Raw genomic sequence first — 13,609 nt, 5'->3', positions numbered from 1 at the left:
GCAAACATAGATCTGCTGTTGCATAATGCATATGCAGCTGTTGCATAATCTCTGCAGTTTGTTTGGTCTAACCAGCAATATTAATAGCAAATCCTGATCTCCAGCAATATTAATAGCAAATCCTGATCTCCAGCAATATTAGTAGCAGATCCTGATCTCCAGCAATATTAATAGCAAATCCTGATCTCCAGCAATATTAATAGCAAATCCTGCTCTCCAGCATGTTATGTGATGGCAGATGATAGTCTGTGTTCCTTGTAGTTTGACTTGGCTTATAAGTTTGCATATACTGTACATTTTATTCATTGACAGGGTTGAACTACTTAAGGATTAAAATGTCCTAATTGTACTGCCAATAATGGTTTAGTCTGTACTTTATTTTATTGTCACATATTTATCCAGATGTTTTATATTGTTTACATGTGGAAAGCAATGGCTGACAGTTTATGAGAGAGTGCTTGACTAAAGGTATGATGGTACCATTTGTTTTTCCATAGACATCAATACTAATGTTTTGTGAAATAAATATACTTTCTATCCTATCTCAGCATGCATGTCACACACTGTCATAGAGAACAATGTTAGTTTATCAATTTCACAAGGACAAAACCAGGTACATGTACTCATTGCTGTTAAGAGAGATAACTCTGTTAGAACTAGACTAGAGTAAGAGTTATCTAGGAAAAAACAGACACATTTCAAGCTGGGTTGGCTACCATGGTGTATGGCAATAGATCAACCTGGGTTGGATACCGTGGTGTGTGGCAATGGATCAACCTGGGTTGGCTACTGTGGTGTGTGGCAGTGGATCAAACTATGTTGACTATCATGGTGTGTGGCAATGGATCAAGCTGGGTTGGCTACCATGGTGTGTGGCAATGGATCAACCGGGTTGGCTACCGTGGTGTGTGGCAATGGATCAAACTGGGTTGGCTACCGTGGTATGTGGCAATGGATCTAACTATGTTAGCTACCATGGTGTGTGACAATGGATCAACCTGTGTTGGCTACCATGGTGTGTGGCAATGGATCAAACTGGGTTGGCTACCATGGTGTGTGGCAATGGATCAAGCTGGGTTGGCTACCATGGTGTGTGGCAATGGATCAAACTGGGTTGGCTACCATGGTGTGTGGCAATGGATCAACCTGGGTTGGATACCGTGGTGTCTGGCAGTGGATCAAACTATGTTGGCTACCATGGTGTGTGGCAATGGATCAACCTGGGTTGGCTACCGTGGTGTCTGGCAATGGATCAAACTATGTTGGCTACCATGGTGTGTGGCAATGGATCAACCTGGGTTGGCTACTGTGGTGTGTGGCAATGGATCAGACTGGGTTGGCTACTGTGGTGTGTGGCAATGGATCAAACTGGGTTGGCTACCATGGTGTGTGGCAATGGATCAAGCTGGGTTGGCTACCATTGTGGATGGCAATGGATCAAGCTGGGTTGGCTACCATGGAGTATGGCAATGGATCAAACTGGGTTGGGTACCATGGTGTGTCCTTAGGCAATGTATTATACTCCAATTACCTTGGCACTACATCTTGTGATGATAAACACCAAATCAAGCAAAACACAACCTTTTATAATATTTAACAATTGTTTCTTGATTTTGCCAACAACCTCATTTTTCTGTTACAAATGATGGGCCCAAGAAATTTTGGTTTGTGAATGCACAGCACAGATTAAATTTCCTAGACAGGCAAATGTAATGGACACCTTGTTTACATGAATGAGTTTATACACACAATATATATAATAGAAGCCTTGTGGAAACAAAAGATGCAAGATGTGCCAAGACATGAACAAAACACACTCATGGGTTAAAAGTTAAATATTCACAGTCATACTGTAACACGCAACAGAGAAAATGTGGTCTACCTCATCACTTGCAAGTTATAAAGCACCCAATATGCTGGAGAAACTGAGAAATTCAACATAATAATAAATCTGCACAGATCTGACTGGCAAACCAAACATTTGGCAGAACATTATTCATCTCCCAGCCATAATTTCAATGATGCAATTCTGACTGGAATTGCCCATAAATAAAAATGGAGCACATAAAATGGGAAACCAAAGATATATAATGAATTCACATGCTGCAAACACTCAGCAGCTTAAATCCAGAAGAATCAAAATTGGCATTTTTCCATGCATAGGTGACAAGGAATTTCCAAGTTACCAGAATCATATTTTTCTGCTACTGATTCGCTTTCACACACCCATGGTCTTAGGTACCGTTTAAACAAATCCATTGTCTTAGCAACCATTCACAGAATCCACAATCTTAAATGCCATTTTTAGAAACCCATGGAGCTAAATACCTTTCTTACAAACCCATAGTTTTGACTACCATTCTTACAAACCCATGGTTTTGACTACCATTCTTACAAATCCATGGTCTTGACTACCATTCTTACAAACCCATGGTCTTGACTACCATTCTTACAAACCCATGGTATTGACTACCATTCTTACAAACCCATGGTTTTGACTACCATTCTTACAAATCCATGGTCTTGACTACCATTCTTACAAATCCATGATCTTAGCTACCATTTTTCTGAGAAACAAAATGTAAAATGTAAGTTTGCAATTTTAGTGAGCTATTAGTACCAACACAATTATGCAATACAACATCAACGATATGACTGAAAAATTGTTAAAGCTATGTTAAAAACCAAATCACACACACACACACACACACACACACACACACATATACAAACATGCAATACAACATCAGAACATAACTTGAACAAAATACTAGATGCAGGATTAAAACACAACGTAATTGTATTGTTGAACTACTTGCCCATGTCACAAATTAAAGTCCTTTATTCTAGCCACTTCTGCCTTATACGCATTTTATCTGAATGCTTATGATAAAATATAAATGTTTAATCATTTTATCCTTGCTTATTTAATTTTTATTATCACTTTTATGTAAATATTTGCAGCAAACATGTACATTCTGTGAAAGGCACCATTATCTTTCAGAAAGTGCAAACCGCCATTAACATCCAAAAAGACATACCAATGACAATGCAGGTATTGTGCTTTTCACTTTTTTAAAAACTTGAAGCTTGAATTTAAAGTTGATAATTTTAAAGAGTGAAGCATTTCTTTTTGAGTCAGGGTCAAGAAGGTCAAAATCAGAGAAATAAACAACAATTCAGTTTTGTGTTGCAGATATTGATAATTATTTACATGTTTCTTTTAGTGGATGTTATAATTTATGTTTTTTTCTTCTCATTTTCAGTAGTCATAAAGGCACCACATCCAAGCCACAGACTGACACTGTTGATGCGTTTCCGAATGTTTCTGCCTCATTAGAATCAAAAGCCAGAGTTTTCATGAGTCCATAAACCCTTGTCAATGGTGCGTGTAGCATTTGAAAAGTAAGAATAGACACATCATGGATGTGTGTAGCATTTGAAAAGTAAGAATAGACACATCATAGATGCATGTAGTCATTTGAAAAGTAAGAATAGACACATCATAGATGCATGTAGTAATTTGAAAAGTAAGAATAGACACATTATAGATGAGTGTAGTCATTTGAAAAGTAAGAATAGACACATCATAGATGTGTGTAGTCATTTGAAAAGTAAGAATGGACACATCATGTATGTAGTCATTTGAAAAGTAAGAACGGACACATCATAGATGTGTGTAGTCATTTGAAAAGTAAGAATAGACACATCATAGATGCGTGTAGTCATTTGAAAAGTAAGAATATACACATAGATGCATGTAGTCATTTGAAAAGTAAGAATGGACACATCATAGCTGTGTGTAGTCATTTGAAAAGTAAGAATGGACACATTATAGATGCATGTAGTCATTTGAAAAGTAAGAATAGACACATCATAGATGTGTGTAGTCATTTGAAAAGCAAGAATAGACACATCATAATTCATGTAGTCATTTGAAAAGTAAGAATGGACACATCATATGATGATATTTCATACCAAGTAGCTCTATCTTCATTTCAGTATTTCTGTGAATTGTCCAGGTGGACGAAAAATGTTGGCAGCAAAAATATGCAAGATGTATCCAGAATAACTACAAGTCATCTTTATCTACATTCAGTGCATTTGCTAATAGCACATAAAATGTGAGCTCTATTGAGCTTTTAATACCGATATTTTAAGACAGTAATTGTGTTAGCACTCAGGACTATTCATACACAAAAAGAATTCAAATATACAGGTGAACCAGGTTCATTTCCAGACTGCAACAGCTAGACTGTCTTGCCTCCTGTCACATTATTTACTATATATTGTGGATTTTACTGCCTCCAGTTTTGCACATCTGACTATAAGACACCAGGTTCCTGATTGTGACAGTTAGTCTTTCCTTCTTATTACATTTAGAGGCGGCTTGTGTCACTCTCTTTTGTCAGTCAGTGGCTTGGTTGAAAATGGGTTTCAGTCACTTTGACGGGACCTGGGTAAACATTTAGAATGGATATCATGGTAAGAGGGCATGAGTGTTACATTCTAGGTTTCTGAGGCCACTTACTATTGTAATTTGCCAGAGCCGCAACCCATATATGCCCTGTAGCATCCAGTTTTGCCGTCGAAAGGACGTATGTTAATGGGTTGCTGTCCGTGATCACCTCGAAGGAAGAACCTAAGAGATAGTCGTGGAATTTATCCATCACGGCCCACTTCAGCGCCAAAAATTTGAGCTTGTGAGCTGGATAGCGTCGTTCGCTAGGTCTCAACCCCCGACTGTCGTATGCAATTACTCTTTTCACTCCCTCTTGCTCTTGATATAGGACTGCGCTTAAACCAGAGCCGCTAGCATCCATATGCACTATGAATGGTTTAGCATAGTCGGCAAACACTAAGATGGGGGTAGAAGTCAACTTATCTATAAGATTTAAAAAGCGGTTTCTTGAGCATTGCCAAGGAGCTGCTTGTTTGTTTTTGGACTTATTCTTTCGAGACGCCTTGGTCGTGCCATGGCCCTCTAAAAGAGCATTTAATGGTTGTGCTATTTGCGAGAATCTCTCGACAAAGCAGTGATAGTATCCTGCGAACCCTAAAAACTGACATAGCTCCTTAATGTTTTTAGGTTTTGGCCAATTCCTAATCGCAGAGGTCTTTTCCGGGTCGGTCTTGATACCTTCCTCCAATATAACATGGCCCAGATAAATGACTGAGGACATGAACAACTTGCACTTAGAGGGTTTCAGCCTAAGACCGTGCTGATGTAAGCTTCTAACTGTTCTATGTGCTTGTCGAACGTTTTGGAGAATATGAGAATGTCATCTATGAAGATGAGGCACTCTTTGAGGTGCATTTCTCCCATGCATTTCTCCATGAGACGCTGGAAAGTAGCCCCAGTGTTGCACAGACCAAAACTCATTCGGTTCGCCTCGTAAAACCCGAGCGGACCCACCGAGAAGGCTGTATATTGCCTATGTTGTTCTTCTATCTCAGCTTGCCAATAACCAGACCTAAGGTCCAGCTTAGAGAAGAACCTGGCCCCTTGTAAGACATCGACTGTATCGTCAAACCGTGGAAGCATATAAGCATCCTTCTGGGTCCTTGCATTGAGGGACCTGTAGTCTATACAGAAACATAAGCTGTTATCGCATTTCCGGACTAACACAACATTCGAGGAGTAGGGACTGTCAGATTCCCTAATTGCACCAGCATCTAACATTTCCCTAATGTGCTGGTGCACCTCCTTATACATCCCCGGCGGTATCCTCCTGTATGGCTGTTTGAACGGTTTATCGTCATCAAGCACAATCTTATGCTTGACTAAATCAGTTTTTCCCAAATCTGTGGGGCCCTTTGAAAATATGGAATCCCACCTGCCCAATACTTGCCTAAGCCTGTCCCGTTGCTCTGGGTTCAGATTTTCAACACCAATCTTAACTTTCAAATCTTCCAGAGCAGAATGTCCACTGTCTTTGGACATGTCAGGGGTGAAGTTAGAAGCTAAGTTGTCCACAACTTTGACTTCACTTATAAGACATATATCTGATTTGGGTCTTATTGTCACCCCTTTGGCAGACATATTGCAAAGTCTGACCTGAACCCTGGAATACGATCCCTTGTGATCAACCCTGGTCACCCTTGGACAGACCGTAAACTGTTTAGAGTTTCCCAAGTTCTCTGTAACTGCTTCTGCTATATGAGCATCAACATTGCGGGCAATGCCGTTGATAGTAATGGTTTCATACGGTGCAACATTGACGGCATGCATATTAGTAGATCTCACTGTAAATGACTTACACTCAATGCTTTCAATAGCAAGTTTCCATGTATCTGGGATTCCATCTGTAGGAGGATTATCAATTATGTAATCCCTACACAAACGAATGACATTTGTTCCAATAACGACAGGACAAGTGCGGTTGGACTCTGTCTCTGGTACAACTAAAATGGGGACACTGAGTTCAAAATCAGATACAAATGGCATCCTAATGGGGCACTCAGTGTATCCCAGATAACTCAAAAATGAGCCGTCTGCAATAGTTACCCTGAGACCCAGTGATTCCAGAGAGTGAAGCACCGGCTTATCACCCAGTGACAAATAAAAACTATTTGATACTGTAGTCACCATGGATCCACTGTCAATAAGGGCAGTAACTGGAACATTGTTTAGATAAATAATACTAGTGTTGGAAGAACCAACCAAGCGCTGAAATAGCATATTCTGGCCTTTAGGTTTGTCACCAGCCCCCATATGGCCATCTACAGAGGCGGTCACTCTTTTAAATTCTGCTCTCCCCCACCGTAACCACGCCCTCGGTTACCGTTAACTCTGTAACCATTTCCCCGATTTCCTCGGTAATGGCGGCCCCTATTGCCATAGTGGTGTCGGCTGTCATCGCTGTAGTTTTGGGCTTGTCTGTTACTGTCATCCCTCCTTTTGTTAGTTCCAGACAGTTCTCTGAGGAGTAGCGATTGTTCTTGCAGCTGTTTAGCAAGGGCGTCGATTTGAAATCCTAGTTTCTCCTCAGTTTTGTTGGATTCTTAAGTCGAAATCTTTCTCCATCTTGCATTGCTCGTGGCTGCTTTATACCATGGGCTGGTGGTGTACTTTCTTGGGGGGAATTGGGTTAGCGTCCTTCGGCAAGTTCAGCTCTTGTCGACCATCCTAATTTCTCGAAGTAACTTGTCATAGTTAGTGATTGAGTCGAACTTATGGCGAGTGTGGCTCTTGAGGAGTTCAGTCCTCAGTGAAGACCAAAACTTCTGTCTGAGGAGGCCATCCTTATCCTCTTCTCTGATGTGGCCCGCTTCGATCACAGTTTGGAGAAGGGTCTCCAGCCTGCAACCAAAGGAAGTCACAGATTCCCCTTCTCTCTGGAAAGAGTTGAAAAACTCTTGCATAATCATGCCTTGAGTCGACATATCTCCAAAGGCAGTATCTAGGCTCCTTAATATGGCGTCAATTGATGCTTTCTTGCCTAACGCTATAACGGTATGTCACGCCTTGCCCCGCAGAGACCATCTGACAGCCTGTGTCATAATCATTGGGGGATATTCAGGTATAAGACATTTTACCTCAAATCTCCATTTGTAATATGTGACGTCACCTTTTTGTGTTGGGTCATCACCCGAAAAGAAAGGGATCTTAGGTACTACGATGGAAGTGGACGGGGTGGGGGTTGCGTTGACTGCTGGCGGAGTACCCTGGGAACCACCAAACAGTGCTGAAGCACCTACTTGAACCGTACTCTGTATACCAAACCGCATGAGCGAGCCCCTCCCAGTTCCTGCAGTTGGAGTGCTTTGCGACCAAGGGCTAGACTGAGGTATATCAGATCTGGCTGGGGTTACAGTGGATTTAAGTGCGACCCCGACGGGCATTACCACATACCCAATAGCATTCAATGCCTGTATCATTTCCTCATTTGTCATTGGGTTCTTACTTGTAGCCATCATGAAAAGAACCCTTAAAAAAAAAACGCGCGTATATCTGACACTGCAAACAAATCGTACGACAGCGATTGGTTGTATAACCATGATTCAGTCAAGAAACTATTTACCAACGCAAAAAATCAATAAAGGCGTAAGTCTTCAAAGTAGATATTAATATCACTACAAAATTACTTTATCAAAATATCCTCACAAATACTAAATAGAAACCGTCTCACACGCCTTAAAATATCAAGCGCAAGCTTATGCATATAATAACTGCATAATGGTGTTACTTATATAACCCCAAACCAAATATGTAAACAGTACTATCACCTCACTTTCTGCAACTTTCACTCGGGCGTTAGAGCGCTGTAAAATTTTGTGAGTGGGGTTTAAAGCATAGTGGTATATTAGATAAAGAAGTCAAAGCTGTCTCATTAAGTCAACAACACCTCAAGCAGTGATCTATAAAACCCTCTTATATGTGGTGGTCAGATAATCTAATAATCAACACCAACCTGTATACATGTATTTCTCAATAAACAAAACTGATATATTATATCAATAATGTAAACAGAAAATAAACATATGCAAAATAATGGCAATTGTCATAAATGTCATTGCAATTTCCATTGAATTAAAGCAAAATTATATTCAGGTAACAAGTAAGTCCTTTGCAACTGCTAAAGATTATGCCATGTGCGTTATAGCCAATCTGTCAACAGGCTGAATTCACCACAATGACCTTAACCTCGATTTGACATGGCGATTTCTACATAGCGTCTAACAAGTGGGTCAAACCGTGCTGCTACCACGTGTTGAACTAAACGAATACTGTTCGTGCAATGCTGGTGATAAGCACAACTAGAGTTAGAACGTCATTACTATTACTTGCAAACGACAAATAATATATTGAATAGCTGACAAATATATGGAAAATAACACTTACATCATTTCCAAATCCAAGAATCCTTCCTTTTGAAACTGTCACTAATTAAATGAATAACACAAAACACGCATTACTCATCGTCCTATATATATGCACAGTTAAATGTCATCAGCTGTGAAGATAACCGTGATGTCATCTGTCGTCAAAGTTCAGTTTCATCTGCGAAGAACATTGAAAGTACTGCAAATGTGTCCTGTTCGGGCCAAGAAAAGAACACTACCAAATCATTTTGAAGCGCGTGCTAGCATCCTCCAGTACGCTTACACTCTCCAATGTGGACTCCTTTTTGGAATCCCTTGCTTGCAACCCTTCGGTCTGGTTTACCAGTCAGATAAGATCTTCTCTCCATCCCACGGGTCCCACGGTGGGCGCCATATGTGAGCTCTCACTCCTCTCGCAAAGAAATAAGTACTCTTGTTGTCGATTGTGGGATTTATGACAGTTGGTATGAGGTACAATAAAAAAACCTAAAACAATACAAAACACATGCTTAGAATACAAGACAAACATAATACATAATATAACAAATACAATACACATTGTATAACCCACCCACCGGCATTTATAATTTTATCACAAAAATAAAAACAATCCCTTACCAGACTCGAAGAGTATTACTTTCCCGAAATATATTAACGTATTCAATCCCTTTGTCTTTCACTTGCGTGAAAGACAAATCTCTGCACTGCTCGAGGTGTTGTATGACTCTCTCTCTCTCTAGCCTCAAGTAGTAATTCCCTAGCCTTTTATTAGTATCGCGAAGAGGTGGTTTTCATACACGTGACACACTGGAATCATGTACCGCGATCGATCGCTCACTCGTTTGCTCACTCACAACAACCACGCACATTAGCACACGACGTAAGTCCCGGGTCACATATACATATATTAGACTAGTGAAATGGACGTGTCATTTGCAGTTTCTGTATATTTAATGTTATGATCTATTTGTTTGTCCATCAATACTTTGGGTTCTGGGGCACAACTCCATAACCATTTTAGATTTTAGATTATGGTTTCTAATGTAAGTACCATACATGTATATGTTATTTCTAAACCATGCTCTCATAGTTTAGGAACACAGGACACTTTCTTTTTCATTTGTATATAAGTAGTGTATCTGTTATTTCTAGACCATCCTCACTGAGACTGCTGGAACATATGGTACTCAATGGTTTTTACATATGCAGGGTATATGTCAACACTAGTGGAAGACAGGGTACTTTTCATTGGATTCTACATATGCAGGGTATATGTCAACACTAGAAGAAGACAGGGTACTTTTCATTGGATTCTTACATATGCAGGGTATATGTCAACACTAGTGGAAGACAGGGTACTTTTCATTGGATTCTTACATATGCAGGGTATATGTCAACACCAGTAGAAGACAGGGTACTTTCATTGGGATTCTTACATATGCAGGGTATAAGTCAACACTAGTGCAAGACAAGGTACATTCATTAGGATTCTTACATATGCAGGGTATATGTCAACACTAGTGGAAGACAGGGTACTTTCATTGGATTCTTACATATGCAGGGTATATGTCAACACTAGTGGAAGACAAGGTACATTCATTAGGATTCTTACATATGCAGGGTATATGTCAACACTAGTGGATGACAGGGTACTTTCATTGGATTCTTACATATGCAGGGTATATGTCAACACTAGTGGAAGACAGGGTACTTTCATTAGGATTCTTATATATGCAGGGTATGTCATCTCTAGATGACTCTTGCTAAAACAGTTTTACTGTGAAATAGCATTTAATTGTGTAGCACCAGTTTTCTTTGATTTTTTGGTTGCTGTAAAAGATAAATTTAAAGTCGTAACAACAGATAAATATAAAGTCCTAACAATCAGCTTGTATCCGTATTGGTCGTAAGAAACAGTGATGCATCTGTATCTGTCTTTTAAAATAGTAAAATTTATCTGTGTCTGTTCTAACAAACAGTAATGTATCTGTGTCTGTTCTAATGAACAGTAATGTATCTATATATGTTCTAACAAACATTAATGTATCTGTATTCTAACAAACAGTAATGTATCTGTGTCTGTTTTAACAAACAGTAATGTATATGTCTGTTCTAACAAACAGTAATGTATCTGTATATGTTTTAACAAAGAGTAATGTATCTGCATATGTTCTAACAAACAATAATGTATCTGCATATGTTCTAACAAACAATAATGTATCTGTGTCTGTTCTAACAAACAGTAATGTATCTGTATCTATTCTAACAAACAATAATGTATCTGTGTCTGTTTTAACAAACAGTAATATATCAGTATATGTTTTAACAAACAGTAATGTATCTGTGTCTGTTTTAACAAACAGTAATGTATATGTCTGTTCTAACAAACAGTAATGTATCTGTATATGTTTTAACAAAGAGTAATGTATCTGCATATGTTCTAACAAACAATAATGTATCTGCATATGTTCTAACAAACAATAATGTATCTGCATATGTTCTAACAAACAATAATGTATCTGCATATGTTCTAACAAACAATAATGTATCTGTGTCTGTTCTAACAAACAGTAATGTATCTGTATCTATTCTAACAAACAATAATGTATCTGTGTCTGTTTTAACAAACAGTAATATATCAGTATATGTTTTAACAAACAGTAATGTATCTGTGTCTGTTCTAGCAAACAGTAATGTATATGTATCTATTCTAACAAACAGTAAAATGTATCTGTGAATGTTCTAACAAACAGTAATGTATCTGTCTGTTCTAATGAACAGTAATGTATCTGTGTCTCTTCTAACAAACAATAGCGTATCTGTGTCTGTTCTAACGAACAGTAAAGTGTTAGTATCTATTCACAGAAATAGTTATGTATTTGTATCTTTCCTGACAAACAGTGTTGTATCTTTATTTGTTCTTACATTGTTGTATGTGTATCAGCCCTAGCAAACAGTGATGTCTCTGTATCTGTCAGGCAAGCAGTGTTGTATATGTGTCTGTCCTTACAAACAGTGTTGTATCTGTACCTGTCCTTAAAAACAGTGTTCTTTCTGTATCTGTCCTTACAAGTAGTGTTGTATCTTTATATGTCTTAGCAGTGTATTCTGTATATGTCCTTAGAAACAGTAATTTATCTTTATCTGTCAGGCAAATAGTGTTCTATTTGTATCTAACCTTGCAAACAGTGTTGTATCTGTGTCTGTCAGGCAAAAGGTGTTGTATCTGTATATGTCCTAAGAAACAGCAATGTCTTTATATCTATCCAGTGTTGTATCTGTATCAGACCTAGCAAATAGTGATGTATCTGACCTACTTTCCCATAAGAGGCAGTCAGTTAATTTGACTATTGACCCAAATTTGCCATTTTGTGCAAAACAATTGAAACTAATACCCATTAAAATAAACATATTCATTGTAATGGCCAGCAATAATTTCTGACTTTTTCCAATTGTTTTGCAGGTGATGTGAGTCCCAATAGAATGAGCAAGAAAATCTCAGCGGACTCAGGTAATAACATATTTATAGCATCAGGTAATAACATCATTATAGCATCAGTTAATAACATCATTATAGCATCAGGTAATAACATCGTTATAGCATCAGGTAATAACATCATTATAGCTTCAGTTAATAACATCATTATAGCATCAGGTAATAATATCATTATAGCATCAGGTAATAACATCAATATAGCATCAGGTAATAACATCATTATAGCATCAGGTAAAAACATCATTATAGCATCAGGTAATAACATCATTATAGCATCAGGTAAAAACATCATTATAGCATCAGGTAAAAACATCATTATAGCTTCAGTTAATAACATCAATATAGCTTCAGTTAATAACATCATTATAGCATCAGGTAATAACATCGTTATAGCATCAGTTAATAACATCATTATAGCATCAGGTAATAACATCGTTATAGCATCAGGTAATAACATCATTATAGCATCCTCTTACAAAAGAATACCACAACATACTTGCTTTTATTTTATGTATGTGTTTTTTTGTCTTGAAATACAAAATAGAATTAAGTTACTACTGATATTTTCTGTGTGAATATACACCAAAGACAGCAGAACATAGATGGCAAACATCTGACATTATTACATAGGATACTGTAAGAAATGTGTTACTTCGATGGCAACATAAAAAGAAAATTTGCTTGCTGAGAGTCAATAACAGATGTACATCATCATGTGGATGAGAAACTCAAGTAGTCTCACTTGTGGCTTCAACCATCGTAAAAATACCAGTACTGAGTTTTTTTCACCCACCCAATGAAATACGTCATTCACTCAATATATGCAAAGATCATTTTTTCTTACACATCACTTTTAGAATCTGTTTGGTAATTGGTTGAAATTTAAACATGTGACATTTACCATTAAAACATATATTCCATTTTCTCAGAAGTCCTTTTTTTGCCTGCAAGGTCAGATCATAGTCACTGTTGCATCACATTATGTTACCATCATATTGTCCTCAAGTTACAGTTATGTCACATCATGTTACCATCATATTGTCCTCAAGTTACAGTTATGTCACATCATGTTACCATCATATTGTCCTCAAGTTACAGTTATGTCACATCATGTTACCATTATATTGTCCTCAAGTTACAGTTATGTCACATCATGTTACCATCATATTGTCCTCAACTCACTTATGTCACATCATGTTACCATCATATTGTCCTCAAGTTACAGTTATGTCACATCATGTTACCATCATATTGTCCTCAACTCAGTTATGTCACATCATGTTACCA

At 38.0% G+C, this 13,609-nt stretch overlaps 1 protein-coding gene across 1 annotated transcript in view; it reads left to right on the top strand.

The window, feature by feature from the left end:
- LOC149802085 (uncharacterized) overlaps nt 1-13,609 on the top strand; it is a 30,515-nt gene that overhangs the window by 7,577 nt on the left and 9,329 nt on the right. The window contains exons 2-3 of the mRNA XM_089956886.1: nt 3,267-3,405; nt 12,290-12,337. Coding sequence (XP_089813012.1) covers nt 12,310-12,337 — 28 coding nt within the window. The 5' untranslated portion in view covers nt 3,267-3,405; nt 12,290-12,309. The remainder of the gene's footprint in view (nt 1-3,266; nt 3,406-12,289; nt 12,338-13,609) is intronic.

Source organism: Sinohyriopsis cumingii, chromosome 4 (genome assembly GCF_028554795.1).
Source record: "Sinohyriopsis cumingii isolate HCF-2022 chromosome 4, ASM2855479v2, whole genome shotgun sequence".
Taxonomy (NCBI): Eukaryota; Metazoa; Mollusca; class Bivalvia; order Unionida; family Unionidae; genus Sinohyriopsis; species Sinohyriopsis cumingii.
The sequence above is the reverse complement of the archived record's forward strand: the minus strand, read 5'-3'. Positions and strand labels throughout refer to the sequence as shown.